The sequence below is a fragment of the Lissotriton helveticus genome, chromosome 7 (genome assembly GCF_964261635.1).
Source record: "Lissotriton helveticus chromosome 7, aLisHel1.1, whole genome shotgun sequence".
NCBI lineage: Eukaryota > Metazoa > Chordata > Amphibia > Caudata > Salamandridae > Lissotriton > Lissotriton helveticus.
Window position 1 is genome coordinate 673,154,109 of NC_136068.1, and position 25,939 is coordinate 673,180,047.

Sequence of the window (25,939 nt, forward strand, 5' to 3'; positions counted from 1 at the left end):
TTACAAAGCACATCATGCAGTATCCTTCATTAAAGCACACGTTGAAAAGAGAGAAGATATTTTACTCCTGGACGAGGCCATTCGCCCACATCTATGTTCTTTTTCACGTATCATTCATAAAAAATATGTCATTAAAATATGTCATTAAAGGGGAACGAGCCTAAAGTCATGACATTACATTCATTGAAGGTTGGAAGATTTGACTACAGGGGGACATCAAATAAGCAGGCATTTGTTAGTTAGCAGGGAACCAGTTTGTACAGAAAAAGGGAGAAAATATGTGGCTGGCTGCTTGAGATGGATACTCGCAGCTTCAGTAAGACTAATAGAGAGCTATGTAAGAATAGTAGGGTGAAGTAAGGATGTGATGTGTACCCCTGCTCCTACGACCCCTCGCCTGCAGCTCTAGGCAGGGCTTCTAAAGCTATCTGTGGCGAGCCATTGTGGGCAGTACTTGACCAAGAACACAAAAACGGTCAATGAGTTTTATAGAGATCAGCGATTACTAACTCTTATTCTGATTACAACACACAACAACTACTCAGATCTGTCCCCCGCGTCTCAAGATGCTGCCGGCCCGGAGGATAGGGAGATATTTCTGTTGCTAGAGAGAGCCGGTATCGGTTTAGAACGCAAACCCTCCCCTACCCTTAGGTGGCATGCTTCATCATAGGATTCAACCTCCCATCACACTGATGGCTTGGTGTGAGCTACAACTCCCTTGAGAAGGAGGATCTCTTTAGATGGGGACTTCCAATGTCCACTGCAGGAATGGGTGGTGGTGTAGGAGGGTGTGCTCGACCGATATTGTCCACCACAAAGCCACTGCTTTCTACTGCACATTAGCAAGAGTCCCGAGTTTGAAAAATTGTGGCGCAGGCAGCTGCTTCTATATCACCCAAGCCACAAAGGAATGGAATGTAAATGTGTTGCATTTGTAAAGCGCACAGCTGCCCACGCGACAGGGCGTCCCGGCGCTGCCTCATACCACTGTGGAACCCTTCCTGGCTTTTCCATGTGAAATGTCCACTCCTGGGCACCCCCAAGGTGAAGCCAGGCATCCAAGCGCTGCTGGGGCCATTGTGGGGATTAAGCAAGCTATTGCCCAGAGTCACAGAGTGGGGCCCATGATTAGACTTGGCACCGAGGCGAGAATTATCATGTCCGGGGAGATTGAGTCCAAGAGCCGCCGAGGTGGGAATTGAACCCTGGTCCCGGGCCAGACCTCTGCATCAGGGTCTGCCACTCTAACCATTGAGCCACGCTTCTCCACATTGAGCCACGCTTCTACAATGCCCTACCAATCGGTTTAAGAACCTGAATTCAACCACTTTACATTTCGAAAGAGACTTAAGACCCAGCTGTTGCCGAAATATTGATTTTCCTTTCCTCCTCCTGGGTACTCACCTCTGGATTTGACTAGATTGTGCTAGGACCACCTTGGGTATGAATGCGCTCTATAAACATCACATTTTCCGTACCATTCGTGGCAACTTTAAGAAGGTGCTGTGAAGCTAATTGAAATGACACCTTCAGTCAATCCAATCAATCAATACAGTATTTGTAAAGTTCAAGCTACTCACCACTAAGGTTCTCAAGGCACTGGATGCCATTGGGGAGGTTAAGTGAGCTATTGCCTAGAGTCACATGGTGCTGAGCTGAACTGCCACGGGAGCCGATAACCCAACCATGAGCCCTGTGCTCTGGAGTGAGGCGCCATGGCTGCTGCCACACCTTCCCATCTATAGGCTTTATTAAGATTTAGCCTGTGGCTGAGGTGTAGCATCTGTATGTTACAGCAAATCCAAGACAGGTGGCTGGTGTTTACCCATGACGTTTGCAAGAATGATCGACAAATGGTTGACGAGGTTGATGTAAAGTCCTGTGCCGCCCAAAATGACTGCCTGAATAGGTGAAGTCTCTATACTGCTGGAGGTACTCAGAGGTAGATCCTGTGCAAATCCCAGACTTTGTTCAAGTGAATACAGGGATCCATACTGGGGTGACCATGATCTACCACAATCAGCTCACACATGACCAAAAGACATACTGATGCGTAGCCTGGCGTAAACATGGATAAGGGTTATTTCTTAGTTTCTTTTCCTCAGAAAACCAGAGAGGTGTATGGGCGGGAGCCAGATGCCTGCGAGGAAGAAGAGCTCTTTGAAATCCTGGTGAGTACAAAACTTCTGCGAATGACGCTGAGTGCATTCTTTTAATTTGTCCTCACAAAATGCTGGGCTTGGTTCAAACTCATATTTGGTTAAGGAAACACCAGTTATCTGATAAAAATCAAATTCCTCTGTACCAAAGCAATATAATACGTAAAGTATACCAAAAACAATTGCCTTTTTGTGCTGATGAAATGGGCTGAAAACTGCAATTTCCTTATTGAAGCCAGGAAAAATGAAGGTATTTCAAATCTTTTCGTGTTTAGGATATTCCTGTAATGCTGAGTGCTTCTGGATAAGAGTGCAATAACCTATAGAGCGATTAGGATACTTTGATAGAAGCCAGAGCCAGTCACTTGCTAATCACTTGGCTTCCTTGCACCAGGCCAACTATGCTGCTTGAAATAACTCTTTTCTTCTCTTGGGCAGTCCCACTATGGTCTGTAGTCAAATTCTGGCAGAACCCAAGATCCTAGAAAGGGCAAGAGATACATATTTGCAAATAACTCTAGTGGTTCACAGCTATTCAAAAGGGTGGGTGCAGGAAGCACCAAGGCAGACAGCTGACCTCTAGGACCATTGCTTTGCGCTCATAGCCTGTTTGCGTTACTCTGGGGCACTGATAGTGTAGCAGCAACAGGCATGGGTTTGCTTAGCTGTGTTCTTTTCCCCAAAGCGTGAGATTGCTTGAAGAAACCCATTTAAGTGTTTTAGCGTAAACTCCACAGGTTCCACGTGCCTGGGTGAGCCTTCATTGGGTATCTGTGCACCAAATGGTTCATTTTTAAACGCTGTGTATTGCTTATAAAGCGCTTCTGGTACAAGGTCCCACCTTCTTCAGAAAAAAACAAAAAACAGATGGTACATCCCTAACAGGACTCTTAGGTCAGCTAGGAATTTAATTGTGCCACCATCCAAGCTTGCCTCCTGAGGAGGCAGGAGCTTTATGCTCTGCACAATTAAAAACTGGAATCGCCTTCCCTTAGAGATAAAATCTGCTCCCTGTCTTTGGAGCTTCCTCAAGCTAATAAAAACATGGTCCTTTGCTATACCCAAACTGAGATCATTGTTTTCCTTGTTCCTCTAGCGCTGAGAAGCCTCTGGGTAATTGTTTGCGCTTTAAAAAAAAACTCAAATCAAATCACAGCATTACAGATATTTGTAGGGATCACATCTGATCCCAAACTTGCCTGCACCGTATTATCTCATGTGGCGACGCTCTAGCTCACATAATTAGTGTTCCACCAAGTTCCAGTAAGGTTTGGGGTTCTGAGTGCATCACCTATTTCCTCTAATGACTCATTGCCCACTTTCAATTGGCTACCATATTTGATACCTACTTTCTCCTTTGCTCTAACAGCAACAAGAGCTCCCGGATCCAGAGGAGGCTGAGATCTACGAGTTTCACTTCAGTGATCTACCAGTGACTGAGCTGCATCTGGTGAAGTGCGCTATTCAGATGTACTATGAGCTGCAAGTGGTGGACAAATTCCACATACCGCAGGAGGTAGGCATTGCTTGCTTGTATCAACCTTGTCCATTGGTTACAGTAGTCAACCTCCAATACAATCTACTTCTTTTGTTATCATCTATTTAAATTAAGTACTGTTTTGCTTACTAGGATAAATCAAGGGCACATGGAAGATTGTGTTTTAGTGAGTGAAGGCATAATTTAGTGAGAGTAGACAAAATAATCTGAGAGTGTGGTGCAATGGGAGGAAAAGCATTCTACTGTGAAAAAGTTTGGTACAGTTGGAGCAGGCTGTGTCAGTTGGAGCTGGACTGTTCCCATGGGGGGCAGGGTCAAGACTGATTTGCATATGGCTGGGTCTAAACTGGAGTGGTGTGGTGACCAGAGAACAATGGATTTATGCCTGGATCTCTGATTGGGGTTGAGTGTTTGAAAATTTTCAGCATTCCGTCCATCAATTGTTCCTTTTGCATTTGTCACCCCAAGAGGGACGGGGATGCCCAGACGTGGACCCGTGCTTGCCATGCCACTGGATTCAAGTTGTTTTGGCTGATGAGGGGGTGATACCCAGAAAACCTGTCCGAGGATGCCTGTTCTGGTCCAGGGAGGACCTGGCATGGTAGTTCGGGCTGGACTGTTCCCATGGGGAGCACGGTCAAAATTGATTTGCATGTGGCTGGGTCCGAACTGAGGGGGCGTGGTGACCAAAAAACAATGGATTTAGGCTGGGGGTGAGAGTTGGACATTGTTTCTCATTCCTTCCATAAATTGTTCTTTTTGCATGTGTCAATGAGTGCCATCACATTCAAGGGGAAGCAGCCCACCGGACAGTCCAGAAAAGCCATGGGACAGTTCAGCCAATGTGTTCAGCCGCTCTTATCATTCCAGATCAGAACCCTATCCCTTTGGCCATCAGCTGCAATCATTTTTTTTTATCTTCAAGAAGGCACAGATCAGTTAGTCTGATTGGCTACCCCGTCAGATAGGTCCAGAGAGGGCTATACAATTGGCTAAAAGGGCTTCTGGCCTGCCTGAATTGCTTTCACAAAAGGCATTTGAGGGTGTCCCATGAAGTCAATGAATCTTCAAAAACTGTTTCTCTCTCACTCAGTCAGAATCCACCAGGTGAGGCATGCCTGTGGGATGCAGCACAATCCTTTGAGTTCAACAAAGTATGTGGCTTGTATAATTCAGGCAAATCAACAGCAATGCCTTTTTTCAAGTATAGTATGATCCAGTGAAAATGATAATGGCCTTGTAAACATTTACGGTCGTTCACAGACAGGGCCAGGACCTGGTAGATTCTAAGGCAATCTCTGCCAAGGTACATAGCCTGAAGGAGTATTGTCCAACCACAGACATAACTTTTTCTCTCCTAATAAAGACTATCACATGGCTGTTTCTGATCCAGTCACAGGCAGGACCCATGACATGGTAGATTTTGTTTCAGCCACAAACAAGGCTCATTGTGAATCAATCACAGATCAGGCCTGTGTCCTGGTAGAATCTGATCTATATACAGGACCCAGGACCTGAGAGAGACTAATCCAATAACAGAAAATGCCTGGTTCTTGTTGATTTTTATTTCTTAACAGATACGCCCAGTTTTCTCATAGGTTCTGATCTCATTAGAGACAAGGCATGTGGCCTTTGAGAATCTGATCTAACCTCAGATGAAACTCAAGATTTGGTAGAGCCATTCCGTGACAAAGCCTGCGACATGGTAGATTCTAATTAATTCACAGATTTCTTGGGGATTGATCAAAACAAAGACAAATCACAGATAAAGCCCATGGCAAGGAAGAGACAGAACCAAATAATTGAAGGTTCTCTTTGTGAAGATCCACAGTTTATCAGGTCAATATCTCCTGCTGATCGATCCTCTACTTTTGGTATTAGAGAAGCATGCTGATCGAAAGAGGAAAGATGTTTAACCTTGTAATGAGCTAGTGACCAATATTTGTACCACGTGGATCTCCTCCATCTTGCCACATCCAAAATGGACATTTTACAGCCATGATTAATTAGTGATTGTGTTACCTACATTGACCCAGTCAAAGAGGACTATCTGTGTTGGCTTTTTCTTGGTCTGGGAATGTATCACAGGTACTGATATGGTCTATTGTGCTTGGCAGGTTGCTTATTGTCTATTTCTCCCTCATTCACTGTTTCTGGCAGGTTTTTCTTTCACTAGCCTGATCTTTTCTGTTGTTGTTTCACAGGTCCTTGTGCGCTTCCTGTACTCAATCAGCAAAGGCTATCGCAAGATCACGTACCACAACTGGCGCCATGGTTTCAACGTTGGGCAGACCATGTTCACCCTGCTTATGGTATGAGGCACAAAAACAAATTGTTGTGGCATTTCAGCTGATGTTCAGCACCGAGTCAGTGATTACATTAAACCATAGTTTGACTGATCTATACAGCTATCAAGAGATTTTCACTGCATGCTGGAAGCTATTGCAGGCACTTGCACTTGAGATGAGTCATTAGGAAGCATGTCTTTATATCCATCAAAGACTACCTGTCAAGACTCTAGGGGGCAGATTTACAAGCCCCTGCGCCACCGGTGTATCATTTTTTGTGACGCACCAGTGGTGCATTTTAGTGCTTCATATTTACAAGGACAGGAAAAGACACCCTGCGTGACTTTTCCTGTTCTTGTAAATATAGCCCCTTTGCACTCAGCACTTTGTGTGAAAGGGGCGTTCCATGGGTGTTGCTGTTGCTGTGGGTGTTCCCACGCAACACCCAATGAACCTGACACATTTCCAGATTTCCGAGAAATCGTAAATCTGGAAATGCGTCTGAATGCTATGTCTCCCCAGGGGAGGCATAGGGAGGCGCAATGAGGTGAAATGTATTATTTTCTCCTCGGTTTTTTCCTCTTTCTATGCGTGCTGCATTCTGCAGCACACATAGAAAGAGGAAACCACCTCTGGTGATTGTTTATGTACACGAAGGTATCCCTTCTTGCACGTAAACAATAAGTAAAACAATGATATTTTGCAAGTTCTATGTGTGCTAATGCATAGGAGTTGGAAAAACGCCATTTCTGATTGTTTATGTGCAGGAAGGGAACCTTCCTGCACATAAACTGTCTCCTCACGATGCAGACAGTCTTGCACCATGGTGCAAGGGTGCCTGTGCTGGCGCATGGCAGCAGTTTGTGCGCCAACGCAGGGGGAAGCACAGAGATGTGACATATTGTTGTAAATATGTTGCCTCCCTGTGCTTTGAAAGTGACTCAGTGCAGTGCAGCCAAATGCCTTGCGGCACGCACTGAGTCACTTTCCTTGTAAATCTGCCCCATGATGTACGCTCACATGAGTCTCTTTCTGTTTCTTTGCCTCCCAGACAGGTAAACTGAAGCGGTACTACACAGACCTGGAGGCCATGGCAATGGTGACAGCAGCATTCTGCCATGACATCGACCACCGTGGCACCAATAACCTGTACCAGATGAAGTGAGTATGCCCAGAGAGCTACTGTTGCACATGCAAAGGCAGATTGGCCTGGCCCGAAATTGTAAGATGTTCTTAAAGGCCTAATTTGATAGACAAGTCTGTCTCTTCTATCCTTGTCTTCCAGTGGTTCTATGAAATAATTCCTGATTTCTATTCTCATCACTTGTATCTTTTCAGATCAGCACACCCACTCGCCAAACTCCATGGATCTTCCATCTTAGAAAGACACCACTTGGAATTCAGCAAAACCCTGCTCAAAGATGAGGTAGGAAGCTTTGTTTACAAGCTTTAATTCTGCAAATGCTCTAAAGCTTCCTGTTTGAAGTTAAGGCTAATAGGTAGACTTAAGCCTGAGACCTGGTTTAATTCTGAATATCCTCAATTTGCATCTCAGTTTGTCACTGCACTTTCCTTGGATACATTATTTATTTTCACCATGTACGCCTTTCCACTTGACTACTTGCTAACAACTTCTTTCAGCAACTTCTAATATATCAAACAACACAGTTTGCTACCAGTCATCAGAATGCCTCATCCTAAAAAAAGGACCCAGTGTCTCTGTCCCTCAATCACGCCTCCCTTCTACCTACTGACAATTGGTGTATCTTCTTTAGTGCATGTCACTTTCTCCCAACCTTGATCCACACCAGATTGTGACTAGAATTGGTGTCAAAGAGACCTCCAGTTGATACTGGAACTGGCCTCTGCCCACATACCCACTGCAAACTTTACTTTGCCTTGATCCAGTGTAGCAAATTCATTTGGCCAATGAGCCAATGCCACCAGCAGATGAAATGGACAGAGCTGTCTCTGCTGTCCCATTCAATCACCCAGCATGTATAATGAGTGCAGCTGTCGCCAGGGTTGTCAGTAACCACATTAGAACGTGGATGAACAACTCCCGACATGAGCATACCCAACCAGTAAATAAACAGGTGCTTCTGTCTTTATTATTGAATCTGACACCTGCCTCCTGCACATATAATTGATGCACCTGCCTCTGTTTTGTCATGTGACCCTTACCACCTCATAAAATATAAAATGGCTGTAACCAAGGCAGCTTGTGCTTGCTAGCCTCATCAGAGCTTTAAATGAGGAAGCTGTTACATTGGGTCAGGTGATCGCCCCCCACCAGCAGTTAGAGTGGGTGTGGTTGTCCATGTGTCTAGAAGGAAACAACATGTGCACATATATTTGGTGACACAGCCCATGATGGTGGATATGACGCCAACCTGTAGGTAAAATCTGTGAATCTGTCCCTATTAGTGCACATAGGCCCACCACATATAAAGTGGTTGTAGCCGTTCAAGTTGGTGTATGTGACCCTCCAGTCAATGGGGTGTAAATGTTGTGAATATGTCTGACACAGCATGTGAGAAGAACTAGATGGAAGAGAAGAAGACCTTTGAACAATGACTGTCTCTGTGGAAACAAGTCCCCAATGAGACGTATTGGCTTATTGGCTCTTGAGCAGCTCAGAAACACAGAGGTTCTTGAGCAGCTCTGAAACTTTTTTTATTGTAGAGTTAAACATATGACCTACCTGGATTATACAGCACTTGAACACACTATAATTATCAGGATATGTAATCTGTCAAAATTATTCTTTTTTAAATGTTTTATTTTTTATTGAGTGGATTAAAAAAAGATTAAAAAAGCAGCTCAATTGCATAATACATTTTATATCAGTATAATGATCAATTCCTGCATACGTAAGTAAAAATTAAAGTGTGATGACAATAAAGTGCTAATACTGCGTCAGGAGATATTAAAAAAAACAAGACTCAGCAGCTTATGTCCAAGCTAATAATTAGTTCATAATTATAAGTATGAAGTGCTAGTGCAATTGGACTAAGGTGCTATCCTTGCTGGATCGAAAGATCCATCAGAAAAGTGCTGATACAATATCAATACAGTGCTAAAATTGAAACACCAGAAATATCGATTACTTAAGAAGCATCACAACATATGATCAATAAAACCATCTGTTCATGAATACATCAATAAAGTGCTAATGCTATAGAAATAAAATGCTAACAGTATAAAGTCAGGTAATAATATATCGATAGCAGCAAATTATTTATACTCTGAAAATAAAATGCAAATAATCCAATACCACATAGATAATATTCTACGCTCATAACACATTGAGGGTATAAATAACTGTGAACATTTTAAAATGCATTATTGAAAAACCCTGACCAAATGGCTACAAATCTTCTAAGCGACCCTATCTGCTCGGCATATACTTTCTCTCATATATATGTCTTAACGATCTTTTCTTGCTATTGCTGAATCAACTGTATCTTATTCGACTTCCATTTTTTTAAAATTACAGACCTGACCACTGCAATAGCCACTGCACAGAAATATTGTTGGTATTTAGACAAATGTTAGGCCTCTATTGAACACCCAAAAAAACAAATTTGATAGTAGGAATAATGTGAACTAATAAAGCTAGACATTGATTAATCCTCGAAAAAAAATCAGACCAGAATTGATATAAATGGGGACAGTGAAGAGTACCACAAGTCCCCACCCTTTCTGAATCCGTTGCTCTTCTCGCCTCCTCTTTGTAGACAGCATCCGCAGGCAGATGCAACATCAGGATCCTATTTTGGGTGATTCATTCCGAATCAATCCCAGCACTGATCAGTAGCATACCGTAAAATAATGGGGCCTCCTACAGAATTTGAAAAAAGCCCCTGAGCAGTGCTTAATTTGTGAAAAATAAGTGCTGTGGCCCTTGACAGGAGGCCTCCACAGTTTACCCCACTAATTGCCGCTGTCAGTGCTGCCAATGAGAGTACCAACCCAACACTAACATTTACACTCCTTAAATTGTGGCAATTCAGAATATTCCATCCCCCAAAGTTATAAAAATACCTCAAGGGCAGGTGTTAGTCATTATTTTTAGGTATATTGAATTGACAAACAACTGTTATTGTGCTTGTCTTTAAATTAAATAAACAGCACCACCATGTGCCAGATCAGCCTAAGAGCTGGTGTTGTCAATTAAATGCCAATGCCTGGCACTGGAAACCACTGGCTCAAATTAAGCACTGCCCCCTGAGTCTCCCATATCTCACAAAGATATTGTGGCTTTAAGCGGAATGGGACCCTCAGAAGGATTAGGGGCTCCTGAAGACTTGGGGCCCCCCTGCACCGCAGGGCTGCAGGGGCATGTGTTACCCCCCTGACACTTATGTCCACACACTTCCTTTTTCGCTGAGATAACAAAGATCCGGATGGGAGATGTTGTTTTGTGGACTGGGGTTAACATTCCTCTGAATTGGCTTCGGTTGGAGGTATCGTCCACTGCTGAAGGGGGTTGATATCAGATTTTTCTCTGCTTGTTTCACTCTACAGAGCATTAACATCTACCAAAATCTCAACCGACGGCAGTACGAACATGCCATCCACATGATGGACATCGCCATCATCGCCACAGACTTGGCCCTCTATTTCAAGTAAGTCCACTTTTGAAGTGCAATGTGGGATGGTTGTTTATTCTTCAGTAGGTACGATTACAACTTTTAAAAAGTTCAATGTGGAGGAATATCTTCCCGACTCGCTAATCAACAGAACACTGCAAATGATAACTTTTTCAGGGCAGATGTAATTTTGAGATAAGTCACTGACAAAATATCGACTACCAAAATATCTACTTTTGAAAATATTGAGTCAAACATATATCGATGTCAAAAATATCGACTTCCTACACTTAAAATTATAAAAATATTGACAAAAATATAGTCACTAATAAAGTTGTATAAAATATCGATTTTTTAATATAATATATATATATATATATATAAATAAATTAAAATGATAAACATCAGTTACATTAAATAATAAAACATATAGTACAACTAAAATATATTTTATAATGTTTCTAAAAAAGATAACAATGATCATTATTTTCAAAAATTAATACAAACATATATATATATATATATATATATATATTGCGCTCTTTACCATCCCAGGATCCCGGGAAAGAAACGACAGCACTCGGGGGTATCTTGCTCACACGGTAGTTTATTAACTACAAGTACGCCACAGACGCGTTTCAGCACTAGGCCTTCGTCAGTGTGTTTACACATAGAGAAACCGGTGCATTTTAAATAGGTAATTCCATACATAGGTACTGCCTCTCAGTTGATATCAACAGAGGACTGCACTCCTCCCAAATACGCGCCATCTTGTAATGGTCAATATATACATATATACATATATGTCTATCTACACATTATCAACACCTCATATTGCGTAATCACCCTACAAATAGGTGGATGTGCGTGCATGTGGGTGGGAGTTTGTGTATTATCACATCTATTTTCCATATAGTGTCAATACAGCCGTGGATCGGCAATGGTCCTCTGAGCCCTTGAAAATTTGGGGGGGGTTCGTCAAGGGGGGGCCGAGAAAAAAGGGGGGTCCCAAAACGTGTTTTTAACATTGAGTTTTCCATAGGGCGGTTGGCCTCACTTTTAGCCCGAACGGCTGAATGGATTTGCACGAAACTTGGCAAAATTGTAGGGACTGGTAGCCCGATGTGCCTTTTGTAGGTCTCAATATATGTGCTCCAGTGGATTTTGAGAAATTAACGTTTAAAAAAAGATATATATCTGTAACAGCGGACCGGGCAGCGCTCCAGTACGCGTACTTTTCGCGCAACGGAGCTTTGTGAAGCGAAGCTGATTGGTTCTCCGGCGTCTGTAAACATTCCAAACAGTCCGTAGCGGCCGCCATCTTGTCTCTCGGTAGGATCGAGAGACAAGCGGAGGCCAAACCGAAGGGGCAAATGACCATAAGGGGGCATAGTAGATCCTCCCTGACCGTTTAGGTTTGATGTGGAGGTTTTAAAAGGGCCCCGCGGGGCAAAAAAAATAAATAATAATAATAATCGAACAGCTGAATGGATTTGCACGAAACTTGGCAAAATTGTAGGGACTGGTAGCCCGATGTGCCTTTGCTAGATCTCAATATATGTGCTCCAGTGGATTTTGAGAAATTAACGTTCAAAAAAAGATATATATCTGTAACAGCGCACCGCTTCGCGTACTTTTCGCGTTACGGAGCTTTGCGAAGCGAAGCTGATTGGCTCTCCGGTGTCTGTAAACATTCCAAACAGTCCGTAGCGGCCGCCATCTTGTCTCTCGGTAGGATCGAGAGACAAGAGGAGGCCAAAGCGAAGGGGCAAATGACCATAAGGGGGCATAGTAGATCCTCGCTGACCCCCTAGGTTTGATGTGGAGGTTTTAAAAGGGCCCCGCGGGGCAAAAAAAAAAAATAATAATAATAATCGAACGGCTGAATGGATTTGCACGAAACTTGGTAAAATATTAGGGACTGGTAGCCCGATGTGCCTTTGCTAGGTCTCAATATATGTGCTTCAGTGCATTTTGAGAAATTAACGTTCAAAAACAAGATATATATCTGTAACAGCGCTCCGCTTTGCGGAGATAACATTATATCTGTATTACCTAGCTGTTGCTAACACCAGTTAGCGACGGCTAGTAGGAGATAGCGACCATCTTGGGCCCCACTTTGCATGTGAGTGATATTTATCACTAATGACATGCAAAGTGGGCATGCCAAGATGTTAGCGACTGGAAACAGTCGCTAACATCGCTATCTCCTATTATCAACTTTTGGAAATATTCGAGATAAGCGCGAATATCTCCAAAAGCTAGCACCTGCCCTGAGCAGTTCTTAGCCATGTTATCCAATGGGAGGTGGATAACATGGCTAAGAGCATTAGCTCGGTAATGCATGAATATCGCTGAGTTTTCAGCGATATTAATGCATTGCGGTCGTTTTTTATCGTATTTGCGATAAACCTTGATAATAGCAAGGTTTATCTGCGATAATTTCTGACGGTAAAAAAATCGTTGCTAAGCATCGTTAGGGATAAATATCGCTTAACTTTGGTAATATGCCCCAACGTCTGTTAACGTTCGATTCGAAGGAAATCAGGAAGTGTTGAAAAACATTGTCTGCGCCATCTTGTCTTTTTTCAAATGCCACACTTTTGTCGTGCACGGCAGCCATTTTAGATGCCTTGACCAGACCCACTCTGTGCACGCTGTCGATCCTTAGCATGGCTCCCCACCCTCGCAAGCATCTCCCCCAGGCAGTGGTCACCCTCGCTCTCTGTCTTATGCATGGGTAATAAACCTCCCCCCATCTGCGCTGCTCTTCCCTGAGAATCACACCCTGTGGCCGCCCGACACCTCCCTTTCGCCCTATTCACTACCGCACCCTCTGACACTCCTTTTCCTCTGTGTCCGATTGTCCAGGCTGGTCCTAGGGTATCAGCTAGCCCTGCAGATGTAGTTTATGGCCACAGCTGTAAAGAATCACCCCTCTTCAAAGGAGTTATAGTAGATCAAGGCCCACACTCGATGAGATCCGTCACAGCAGAAGCGTTGCTATTATCTGAAAACCATCCTGTATTGTGATTGGGGAGGGGACCGAGCCTGAAGCGGAAGATTCCAGGGATGACTCTTTGTACATCAAAGTTTTTACAATTATGTGTCACATTAAAAATATATAGCACTCCGACAAAGTAGTAAGATTATAAAACTTTAATAATTTATAAATATATACAAGAAAACAAAAATAGTAATAACATATAAACATTTTTAGGGAAAAACAACGAAGTAGCGGTCGGCTGTGCGAATAGTCCCAACGCAGCACAACGTCCAGATTTCCGGCGTGGGGCGTCGCGGGGGGTGGGTCATCAGTAGCAAACTGTTGTGCGAATAGTTCCAAGGCAGCAGAACGCGTTGAAATCTAGATGACACGAAAGTGATGTCTAGTAAGTTGCCACCCAGCAAATAACGGCGTGGGGCGTCGCGGGGGGTGGGTCATCAGTAGCAAACTGTTGTGCGAATAGTTCCAAGGCAGCAGAACGATGGCACCAAGGTGATGTCCAGTAAGTTGCCGCACTGGTTTTGGTATCCTACAATGCTGCTCCGAATAACGGCATGGGGCGCCCCGGGGGAGGCGGCGTGAACGGGCCTCTCCAGGTGGAGTGTCATCTGTTGTAGTGGGGCGCCCCTTTACCGTTTCAGTTGCCATTCCGTCCGTTTTTGGTCCACTGTGTCAAAAGCCGCAATTCAGCTGAGTTGCGCCCACTCTTGCGGTGCAGCGATAGGCGGCTGTCACAGGACTCTCAAAATGGCGGCAGGCTGTTTCCTTTTTGGGCCTGGTCCACTGAAATGGCCCTGGGACACCTTGGAAATCGGACGCTTGTCTGCTAGGTCTTGGACCCCATTCTCGAAAGCGTCCCCTCCGCCTTGAGAATTCATCAAATGTTTTGGGAGCCCCGACTCCTGCAGGCTTCTGGTGGGAAGCGGCTGCCATGATTGCTCGCGGAATGACCACGACGGAGCTACGAGATGGTGGTGCTCTCATGCTGACGCCAGCTTCAGTCTGAAACATCCAGAAACAAGGTGGGGCTTTCATCGTTTGGGGAAAAAAAAAAAGTTTTCATCCAATGAAAAGTGTTGTTTTTAGGTCATATGATCAAGCCTTCCATCATTAGGAAACCAAAAGTAAAATGAACCAATGAAAAGTTTTATAAACAAGTCACATGACCTGTTATGCGGCATAGGGTATAAAATGCGGAGAAAATACGTTGGCACGTGAGGCGGCGTCAGTAGAGGACCGAAGTGCGAATAGGCCGAAGGCAATACAACGCGCCAAGATCCGGATGGCACCGAGGTGGTGTCCAGCAAGTTGCAGCACTGGTGTGGCCATCCTACAATGCTGAAAGTCGGCGTGGGGCGCCCCGTTGGCCTGTGAGTTTGCGTCAGTAGCGGACCGATGTGCGAATAGGCCGAAGGCAGCACAACGCGCCAAGATCCGGATGGCACCGAGGTGGTGTCTAGTAAGTTGCCGCACTGGTGTGGCCATCCAACAATGCTGAAAGTCGGCGTGGGGCGCCCCGTTGGCCTGTGAGTTTGCGTCAGTAGCGGACCGATGTGCGAATAGGCCGAAGGCAGCACAACGCGCCAAGATCCGGATGGCACCGAGGTGGTGTCTAGTAAGTTGCCGCACTGGTGTGGCCATCCAACAATGCTGAAAGTCGGCGTGGGGCGCCCCGTTGGCCTGTGAGATGGCGTCAGTAGCGGACCGATGTGTGAATGGGGCCGAAGGCAGCGCAACAATATTTTCGGAATAGAAGACACCACTAGGCGCTGAGATGCCAAGATCCGGATGGCACCGAGGTGGTGTGTAGCAAGTTGCCGCACTGGTGTGGCCATCCTACAATGCTGAAAGTCGGCGTGGGGCGCCCCGTTGGCCTGTGAGTTTGCGTCTGTAGCGGACCGATGTGCGAATGGGGCCAAAGGCAGCGCAACAATAGTTTCTGACTGACACCACAAGGCGCTGAGATGCCAAGATCCGGATGGCACCGAGGTGGTGTCATAGTTGAGAGTTCTGAGCAGCGGTTGTAACACTGTCTGAAGCTTATTTGCAGCTGCTGCAGCTTCACTACGCGTCAAGATCCGGATGGCACCGAGGTGGTGTCTAGTAAGGTGCACTGGTGTGGCCATCCTACAATGCTGAAAGTCGGCGTGGGGCGCCCCGTTGGCCTGTGAGTTTGCGTCAGTAGCGGACCGATGTGCGAATAGGCCGAAGGCAGCACAACGCGCCAAGATCCGGATGGCACCGAGGTGGTGTCTAGTAAGTTGTCGCACTTCTGTGGCCATCCTACAATGTTGAAAGTCGGCGTGGGGCGCCCCGTTGGCCTGTGAGATGGCGTCAGTAGCGGACCGATGTGCGAATGGGGCCAAAGGCAGCGCAACAATATTTTCTGATTTGAAGACACCACAAGGCGCTGAGATGCCAAGATCCGGATGGCACCGAGGTGGTGTCTAGCAAGTTGTGGCACTGGTGTGGCCATCGTACAATGGTAAAAGTCGGCGTGGGGCGCCCTGTTGGCCTGTGAGATGGTGTCAGTAGCGGACTGATGTGCGAATGGGGCCAAAGGCAGCGCAACAATATTTTCTGACTGACACCACAAGGCGCTGAGATGCCAAGATCCGGATGGCACCGAGGTGATGTCTAAGTTGCGGACTGATGTGCGAATGGGGCCAAAGGCAGCGTAACAATATTTTCTGTATGGAAGATACCACTAGGCGTTGAGATGCCAAGATTCGGATGGCACCGAGGTGATGTCTAGCAAGTTGCTGTACTGGTGTGGTCATCCTACAATGCTGAAACTCGGCGTGGGTCGCCCCATTAGCCTGTGAGATGGCGTCAGTAGCGGACCGATGTGCGAATAGGCCGAAGGCAGCACAACGCGCCAAGATCCGGATGTCACCGTGGTGGTTTCATAGTTGAGAGGCACTTCATCTGCAGTGGGGCGCCGAGATCCGGATGGCACCGAGGTGATGTCTAGCAAGTTGCTGTACTGGTGTGGTCATCCTACAATGCTGAAAGTCGGCGTGGGGCGCCCCATTAGCCTGTGAGATGGCGTCAGTAGCGGACTGATGTGCGAATGGGGCCAAAGGCAGCGCAACAATATTTTCTGAAGAGAAGACACCAAAAGGCGCTGACATTCCAAGATCCGGATGGCACCGAGGTGGTGTCTAGCAAGCTATGCAGTTGAGTTGTGTGCGCACTTGCGGCAAATAGGTCGAAGGCAGCATAACAATGTTTTCTGAATAGAAGACACCACAAGGCGTTGAGATTCGGTTACCACCGAGGTGATGTCTAGCAAGTTGCCGCACTGGTGTGGCCATCCTACAATACTGCTCCGAATAACGGCGTGGGGTGCCCGAAGGGGGGGGGGGGGGGGAAGCCGGCGTGATTGGGCCTTCCTAGGTGGAGGCTCGTCTGCTGTAGTGGGGCGCCCCTTTACCGTTTCAGTTGCCATTCAGCTGAGTTTCGGCTGCTCTTGATGCTACAGCGACAGGCGGCTGCAAGAGGACTCTCAAAATGGCGGCCTGTTCTTTGGATTTGGGCCTGGTCCACTAAAATGGCCCTGGGACACCTTAGAACTCGGACGCTCGATTTTTTTTTCCTTTCCTGTACATGCAAAAAAAGGTAAATGCCCGGTACGTTACACGCTTCATCTGCCACGATGAACTCTCCAGAGGAACCGAAAAAAAATATAGTTGTGGTAACTATACCATGCATCGTCATATGGAGAGGTGGCACCAATTAATTATAGTGCTGCATAAAAGAGAGATTTGGAGGAGAACCCCTGACCTGCTAGTACATTCATCAAAGAAGTGCCACTGAGAGCTTCAGAGGCAAGGGAAACGGTCCCAAATATTTAGAAGAACTTTGGAAAGATTAAAATGACATGTTTAGATTGTGGCAAATTAATTTCATGTGGACAGATGAGTGGTACTCTAATAAATACAGCATATGAACATCATCATAGTCGATGGTTGGTAGAGACATTTTGACTATATCCTGGACCTGCCCGTCCTCGCCCAAAATGGCGCCGGAATAAATGGGACTCGTAACTCCTTGTGGTGTACTGGTTGCAGAACCTTGAAATCACGAGATACGTATGCAGTTTTGAAGCACATGGCGGGCGGGGACGAGAATTGATTGAATATTTCGACATCCCTATTGATATTAAGTTCTGATGTGTTATTGATTACTGTACTGTTGAAAGTTCGAATTAACGTCACCCATGGTACTTGCCCGCAAATGTATATCTAGATAATTTTATTGTAACTGGCCCTGTCGTATTTTAATTATAAAATGTACGTCCACCGATTCCGTAACTGTTAGACACCTTAGTTCTTGCAACCTAATGGCCCGCCCGTTACGTTCCTCTACAGTGTAAATGTCTATTCATCATATACGATTACAGTTTGCTCCGTGGCAGGCCCACGTGGTTATAGGCTCGTATTTGTATAATGAAATTTTCACAATAAAGGTTTTTAAAAGAAAACATGGTAGTAGTATATACATTGGTAAAGTTTTTAATAATAGTCACTGTTTTAGAATCATTAAAAGGCAAGTGAAATAAAGCAGACCAATTACATGAAGGGTAAAAGGTATAATACGAAGGAACGCAGTAAAGATAAATGGTCAAGGGCTGTTGTGTTTTCTATTCCTGCAACATAAAGTGATCGATAAGAATCTCATATTCAGGCGTATCGGCGACTAAGACAGCAGGTCGACCCTCTTTTGCTCAACGGCTCCGTCATGGGACGAAGAAACGCTCTTTTTCTCGAAAAAAGAATATATTTTACTTGCAGGACAGTTGTAAAATTTCCGGGAAAGTACATTAGCCTGGAACATTATAACATATATTTAAGAAAAAATAATGTTCGGAAGTAATGAAAAGCGTAATTTTTAGGTCATATGACCAAGCCTTTCATCATTACAATAAGAAAAGTAAAATGAACCAATGAAAAGTTTTATTAACAAGTCACATGACTTGTTATGCTTACGTTACGCGCTGCGCGCCCCGGATGACTTCCGGATGCGCTAACGCGGCGCGTCATATGACGCATTACGCGACAACGCAGGTCCAGAATATAGTCAAAATGTCTCCACCAACCAGCGGTCGGAACACAACCCCTTTCAGCAGGCTAAATAGTTCTGTTAAATGACAACAGAAGGGACAGGCAACAAGAACCATCAGTCAAAGAGGGGAGGGCTAGTTCTTCTCTACCGGGTTACATTGGGGCGCTACCGGAACTGATCGAATTGGTAGTCTACAGTGTTTCTGGATGTTTCAGACTGAAGCTGGGGTTAGCATGAGAGCAGCACCATTTCGTAGCTCCGTCGTGGCCATTCCGCAACCAATCATGGCAGCCGCTCTTTATCGTTATTTTGGGCGGGGTGGGTGGCGGAGCCGAGCTGTTTTGCAGCCATCATTGTGTGGAGTTCAGTTCATCTCACTAGTTTTGTATTTGTCATGAGGGGTTGTTCCTAATGTTTCTATTTTAGCAAGGTCAAAAAGAGATCCCATTAGTGGCCTACTGATTTTGCTCGATTCCTTTTCTTTTTTTTTACACGATTTTTCGTTATCTGTAAAGACTAAACAGAGTATTGCGACTCTGTGTTTGTTTGTAAATAGAGAATGAACCAAAGAGAACTAATTCTAAAACAGTAAATACTTGGATAACAATCAATCAAATGGAGAGAGAAGCAGGCACGACGGATTACAACGGGGGCAAAGGCCTGCGTTAACTACCTTTCACTATCTGCAAAGAGAGAGTACTCCTAATAGAAATGAGGGGGGGGGGGCACCATTCAAAGCAGATCAGTGTGCATAAACACGAAAATGTTTTCACTTACCACGTACTTGACATTCGACAGCTTATGATATTTGCTATTAAAAAACCATTGAAATTCACTGAAAAAACCATAGGTTATAGACCATATATAGTTAGGAATTAGCATTTACAAAACCTTGAAAATTCACTGAAAAAACCATAGGTTATAGACCATATATAGTTAGGAATTAGCATTTAAAAAACCTTATTTTACTCACACAAAACCATTGAAATTCCATATATAGTTAGTTGCACTAACTATATATCGCGCACCCGCAATCCACTGCTGATCATGTCACATATTACATCATTCATGACATGGTCAGTGACATCACTGATGACATCACTGATGACATCTCAAATGACATCACTGATGACATCACTGATGACATCTCAAATGACATCACTGATGACATCACTGATGACATCTCAAATGACATCACTGATGACATCTCATTTGACATTACTGATCACATCACTGATGACATCATTCATGTGATAATACGATGAACCTCTTCAGACTCCAATATAACCTTAGATACACTCAGTGTAAACAGACACTCATAGACTGTCACTCATCCATGGAGTTACTCAGACACTTATTCAGTCATGCAAAGAATCAATCACACCTCCATTTCCTCAACTATACAGTTATACACACCTTACTTATTCAAACATATACTAAAACATATTTACTCACTTATACAATCCTAGATACAAGTTCACAATGATCCATACAGCCACTCACACATTCACTGGCTCTTATGCACAGTTATTTATATATGTCAACTCTCACATGTACTGTGTTTTACATATGTACTTACTTTGACATGTAGCACTGAGATATCCATTCACTCACCAATACACTCATGCACACAGTCAACCGCCCATACAGCCGTTTCCACATGCACTTTTGAACCCATACATCTAGTCAATCAACTGCTCACACATCTATGCAGAGAGTCATACACCTCCCAGCCACCCAGACACACACTCAGTCTCCCATACAAATGCTTGGGCAACCAATCAATAACCCATACAGTTAATCATATAGCTAATGATCAACACATGCAGCAGTTTACAGAACAACAGACATAATGATGCACAAATTAAGACAGTTTAGTCACTAACCCATGCACTCAGTGAGACACATTTAATCAGTCACTCATACAGTCAGCCATGCCCCTACTAAATCCTTCATCAAGACACTTATACATCCACTCATTCTTCAATATGTAAGACATATTTTAACTTTACAGAATTATACAGTCACTGGATGTAGTCATCAGTGATGTCATTTGAGATGTCATCAGTGATGTCATCAGTGATGTCATTTGAGATGTCATCAGTGATGTCATCAGTGATGTCACTGACCATGTCATGAATGATGTAATATATGACATGATCAGCAGTGGATTGCGGGTGCGCGATATATAGTTAGTGCAACTAACTATATATGGAATTTCAATGGTTTTGTGTGAGTAAAATAAGGTTTTTTAAATGCTAATTCCTAACTATATATGGTCTATAACCTATGGTTTTTTCAGTGAATTTTCAAGGTTTTGTAAATGCTAATTCCTAACTATATATGGTCTATAACCTATGGTTTTTTCAGTGAATATATATATATATAAGGTGAGCAGATCTAGAATGTCGCTGGTGTTGAGAGTGCTCTAACAGGGGCTGCTTTCCACCTAAACTTGAGAACTACCCAGAGTTCTCTCCTTCTTTTTTGCATAATTTATGCATCACTCTATGCCTAAAAGGGTTTTGTTTTGACTTAATACTGGGTGCTCCCTTGTATCTGGACAAAGCTATACCTCTCTGAAGAGCTCTAATTAGAACTTTTACTCATTTCAGGTTGGCTTGAGTTGGTATTTCACTAATTCAAAGCTGTAATATTGTGCCTGGAGTGATGAATGGCTTTTGTAATTTTACAGCTCGGCAAGGATAGCACTGTACTAGTCCTATGCTTAAAGACTTTGCTGTATAAACTGCAAAAGACTTTGTCAATTTCTATCTCTGTGTGGATAGCACTGTGCTAATGCTATGCTTTAAAACTTGGATAGAAAAACAGACATTTGAGGTGAGCAGATCTAGAATGTCGCTGGTGTTTAGAGTGCTCTAACAGGGGCTTCTTTCCACCTAAACTTGAGAACTACCCAGAGTTCTCTCCTTCTTTTTTGTATATATATATATATATATATATATATATATATATATATATATATATATATATATATATATATATATGTATATATATATTGATATATTTTTTTTTTTGTGACATGTACCAAGTAATCACGCTCTCTCAGGAAATTCCAATAGATTTAGATTTTATTTTCAGTTACGCGTTTTGGGGAACGCCGTCCCCTTGCTCACACACTGAATATAGGTAGTCCACAAACATAAACAAAGGACAACCCCAGCAGTCATCTGTTGGAGTTTCCAAGGTGGAAAACGGCATCCATTTTGTAGAGGAGTATAACGTATTCTCCATCCACATCATATATTATAAACAGCCATATTATTTATCACATAATATTTGTATGCAAGTCAATCTATCGATACATAATTTACAAGCAATTAGAATTATTTTGCTACTGGTAATACATTTAATCTTCGAAAAGCTCGACCAGTTACTTGAATCCGGAAATCGCGATGGAGAGAGGCAGCAGTGGTGCTCTGGCATTCTTGGGAGGCCGGCGTTAGGACGGGGGCAGAGACAGAACAAGTCGAGCTTGTCAGCATGCCTCTGAGGAAATGAGGAAGTAAGGAAGACGGCGGGAAACCAGAGGAACACAGTAGACTAGTGGAAGAGGGTGCCGTTTTTGCCCCGCTTTGGTACTTTGGCAGCTGACGGTTCATCGGTAAAGTAGGAGCAGCGCTGGGAGTCACGTTGGGGGCCGCTGGGAGCCGCGGTGATCGAACACGGGGAGAGCAATTACTGAGACTGTGGAAGACCTGTAGGGCGGGGCGCAGCAAGTGCAATCGCTGAACGCCGAAATTTTGGCTTCTTAACGGTCGTCATGGATTACCTGACTTAAGCCTACAGACACAATCTTGGGGAGAATACACTGCAACAGAGCCTGCAGAAAAGACTGGGGAAAAGTTACCGGATGTCCTGCGCCGTACTATCTGGAGGCCATTGGAGCCGCCTGGAGTTTTTCGTTACAACATGCAGTAAGGTTTGGAGAAGCACTTACAGCTCATAGCTTAAAGCTTAAACACGTTGTAACTCCCTGTAGCCTTAAATTTTGATTTTTCACAGAACTGAACTGACCAGCGGGAGTTGCTGCTTGTAGTTAAAAGTAGTAGAGAGACGGTCTATCAGTATTTTTCTTGCGCATGTTTCTTTTTTTTTTTTTTTTTTTGACTGTTTGCTGGAGGGACGCATCGGCCCTGTGAGCTGTGCTTGTTTGGGGAGAGCGGGGACGCAGCGGGGCTACCTGTCCCAGGAGGCTGCGAGGAGAAGACCGGCAGCCCCACCCCCTGGACATCGGGGAGGATATATTCAACGCCTCATCTCCAGCGCGCGGGCGGCGCTGGGCCAAGCCCGGGACAAGGGCGGGGCCATCTGCGGCCATCAGAGGCCAGAGGAGGCCGGGACGGGGCTATTCCCATTGGTTCGGAACTAGGAGAAGTGGAAAAAGTATTAAAGGTACTGTTACCCTTTATCTATCTCCCTCTTACTAATAGGTCCTTCCCACTCGCCATCATAGTGGTACTATTGAACTGTTTATATTGGAAGATGGCTGATGACATGACCTGCAAGGGGGGTACCAGGAATTTCTCTACCCACAGTGGCTTGATCAGAGGAACGATGGACCACTATCTAAAGAGAGTAACGCTCCCCATTATCAGAGAACTAGAGCGAATAGAGCGATCCCCCGCCCTGGATAGTTCGCCCACTATGTGCGCTCCTTTACAGACTGCTGATGTTGCTCCAGAGATATCCTTACTGGAGGAACTAAACAACATGTGTAAATCCACGTATGCTCCTGTGGAACCAGACATGTGAAAATTAATTCCCCTATCCGTGCCATAGCAACTATTAGTCCCCGGTCTTGCAATCAACCTCAACCAACTCATAGTATACACGATGCGCCTCCTTTAATACGATCAAAAGTAAACTCGCATTCGGCATTGACCCCTCAGCTCACTATCGCTAAAAGGAAGAGAGATGGGGCCAAACAAATGGGGAGACAGGCCAAGCAACAGAAACTAAATCCTTATCCCGTATCTCCCAACACTTCCAACATTGTTATATCGAACCCACCTATCCATGCTTCTTTAATGGCCTCGATCGAGAACATGATCAAGACTATAATATCCCCGTTGATGGATAAAATGGTTAGTTTAGGGGACAGGCTCACGGGCGTTGAGGAAGCCATCAAGGCCAATTCATTACCTGCAAAAACTATGGCAACATCCACTCAATCACAGCGTTCAGTAGCCACAGAAATGCCCGATACCTCCTTACAAAGCAAGACCATTCATAGCCAGCTAGTAACCTCACATGTGAAAAGTTTGGGTCTCCCTGTCACAACTGTACGGAGCTCTCGCCCCAGAATAGGGCTAAACAATCAATTGACATCAAACAAGGGAACAGTGGTCAATCACAACAATATGTTGCCCAAAACCAAGCATTTACATTTGCCCCCAGAGGCCGCCCCTATTGTGTGTGTCCTTTCGGGAGTACCTGAACTTATAAGGGGGAAACATGAAAATCCTATGGACCTAAGAAACAAGGTTACGTTTTGGTTAACCAAAAATAGACCTCTACCACCCAACATCGATGGAACCATACTTAGTGTCAGTCAGAAGGGTTGGTTGGCTAGGACCTCTGCGCAAGGACTTAGTGGGCGATTTGGTTCTTGTCAAATTCAGGTCTAAATATGTTGTTCCTTTTCTCCAATCTTGGCAGCCTCAAATAGGAGATGGCCCCATATCTATCTGGAGCATAAGTGACTTCTATCCTAGATCATTATATGTCTAGTTGAAATGTAAAAAATCATAGAGCAACCACCTGATGGGCAGGTGTGGTCCTGTATCAAGTTTCTATATTCATCTCCACGCCTGATCAATTTGACTTATTATCTCGCCCTATAATGTTTAGCCGATTATTTATCGACTTGCTTTTATTTTATTTTATAATATACGTAAATATGATGAAATGTACTGGTGTATATTTATGTACTGTTGTTGCTTTTATGATTCTTGCACAGAAATCGAATAAAGCTAAGATTGACTTGACTTGAATCCGGAAATCATATTATATTCATTTAAAAACAGAAAAGTCTGTACAGTTGATGGGGAACACTGCATGCACTCCAGTGGCGTCTTTCTAATCAGACAATATTGTTTCTTCATAGTCTACAGTTGTTAGCACGGCAACCATTTTGTACCTGAGTGTGTCTAACTATCCATGTACCCAATGCCTGTGCTTAGCTTAATCAGTAATCGTATACTATTAGGATGCATGACAATATATGAATTCATTGTTTGCATCCAATATGAAATACAATTTGAATCAATGTGTTCATATTAACCATTCGTTACAACCTCGAACAGTTAGGCAAACGAGGATGTCCTCTGATGATAATCTGGGAGTATGACTGTACATAGGTAGCTGGTACTATAAACACTCTTGTGGCATCTTATCAACATTATCACATTGTTGCTTCATATTTTATACAATTATGACATAGCAGCTTCAGGTTAGAGGAAACACTTAAGAAAAATAATATTCTTTTTCTAACCCATGGGAGGGATATGTATATTACCTTGGTCTCCAAAAAGTCCTCTGACAGTCCGTGGATTTGAACAATGGGCTTGTAATTTCTCTGAGATCTTGGTTTGCGGACCAGCGTATCAAGGATGAGAAGATTTAGTCTAATACGTCTATTTCCCCTGTATTTATACTGTGATTTCAGGAAAGGTATCTGTTCCTAGGTACAGTTCTCATGCCATAGTGGCCATTTCCCCAGTATTTGCTAGAGTTGTTCATCTAAGGAAAAGTCTCAGTACATGACTTCGGATGCTTCTTCCATCTCCACATATGTATATTCTATTTAATGATTGTATGAACTAAAAGCTGATTTATTTTCTGATTTTCTTAAAACTAATATTTGTATTATGTTATATTATTAATTATTTGTCCATTAAATAATATTATGTAACAACTAATTATTATTTTAAATCAAATTACTTCCCATCCTGTACCCCTATAAACTCCACAAACTGCACATAAAAATTAAATTTAAAAAAATGAATTGCAAAATTAACATAATGAATTATGATTAAATCAAATAATATTAATTTAAAAATAATCATTAATTTATTATAAGTAAATTACTTCTCACCCTATACCCCTATTAGGTCAAAACCGGCTGTGGTACTAAAAATCACAAAAATGTATTACATTAAATTTAATAACTACTAAAAAATTTGCAACTATATTAAAAAACATAAACAAAAATTATACAAAAAAATTACACCATAAGCATTTAAAATATATACCAAAATGCATAACAATAATCAAAAAACGAAATTATGACCAACTAT

At 43.7% G+C, this 25,939-nt stretch overlaps 1 protein-coding gene across 1 annotated transcript in view; it reads left to right on the top strand.

Annotated features, from left to right (window-relative positions):
- Positions 1–25,939, top strand: part of PDE6A (phosphodiesterase 6A) — a 272,026-nt gene that overhangs the window by 192,833 nt on the left and 53,254 nt on the right. The window contains exons 11-16 of the mRNA XM_078650645.1: positions 2,109–2,174; positions 3,532–3,678; positions 5,865–5,972; positions 7,000–7,109; positions 7,287–7,374; positions 10,479–10,579. Of these exons, the coding sequence (XP_078506771.1) occupies positions 2,109–2,174; positions 3,532–3,678; positions 5,865–5,972; positions 7,000–7,109; positions 7,287–7,374; positions 10,479–10,579 (620 nt within the window). The remainder of the gene's footprint in view (positions 1–2,108; positions 2,175–3,531; positions 3,679–5,864; positions 5,973–6,999; positions 7,110–7,286; positions 7,375–10,478; positions 10,580–25,939) is intronic.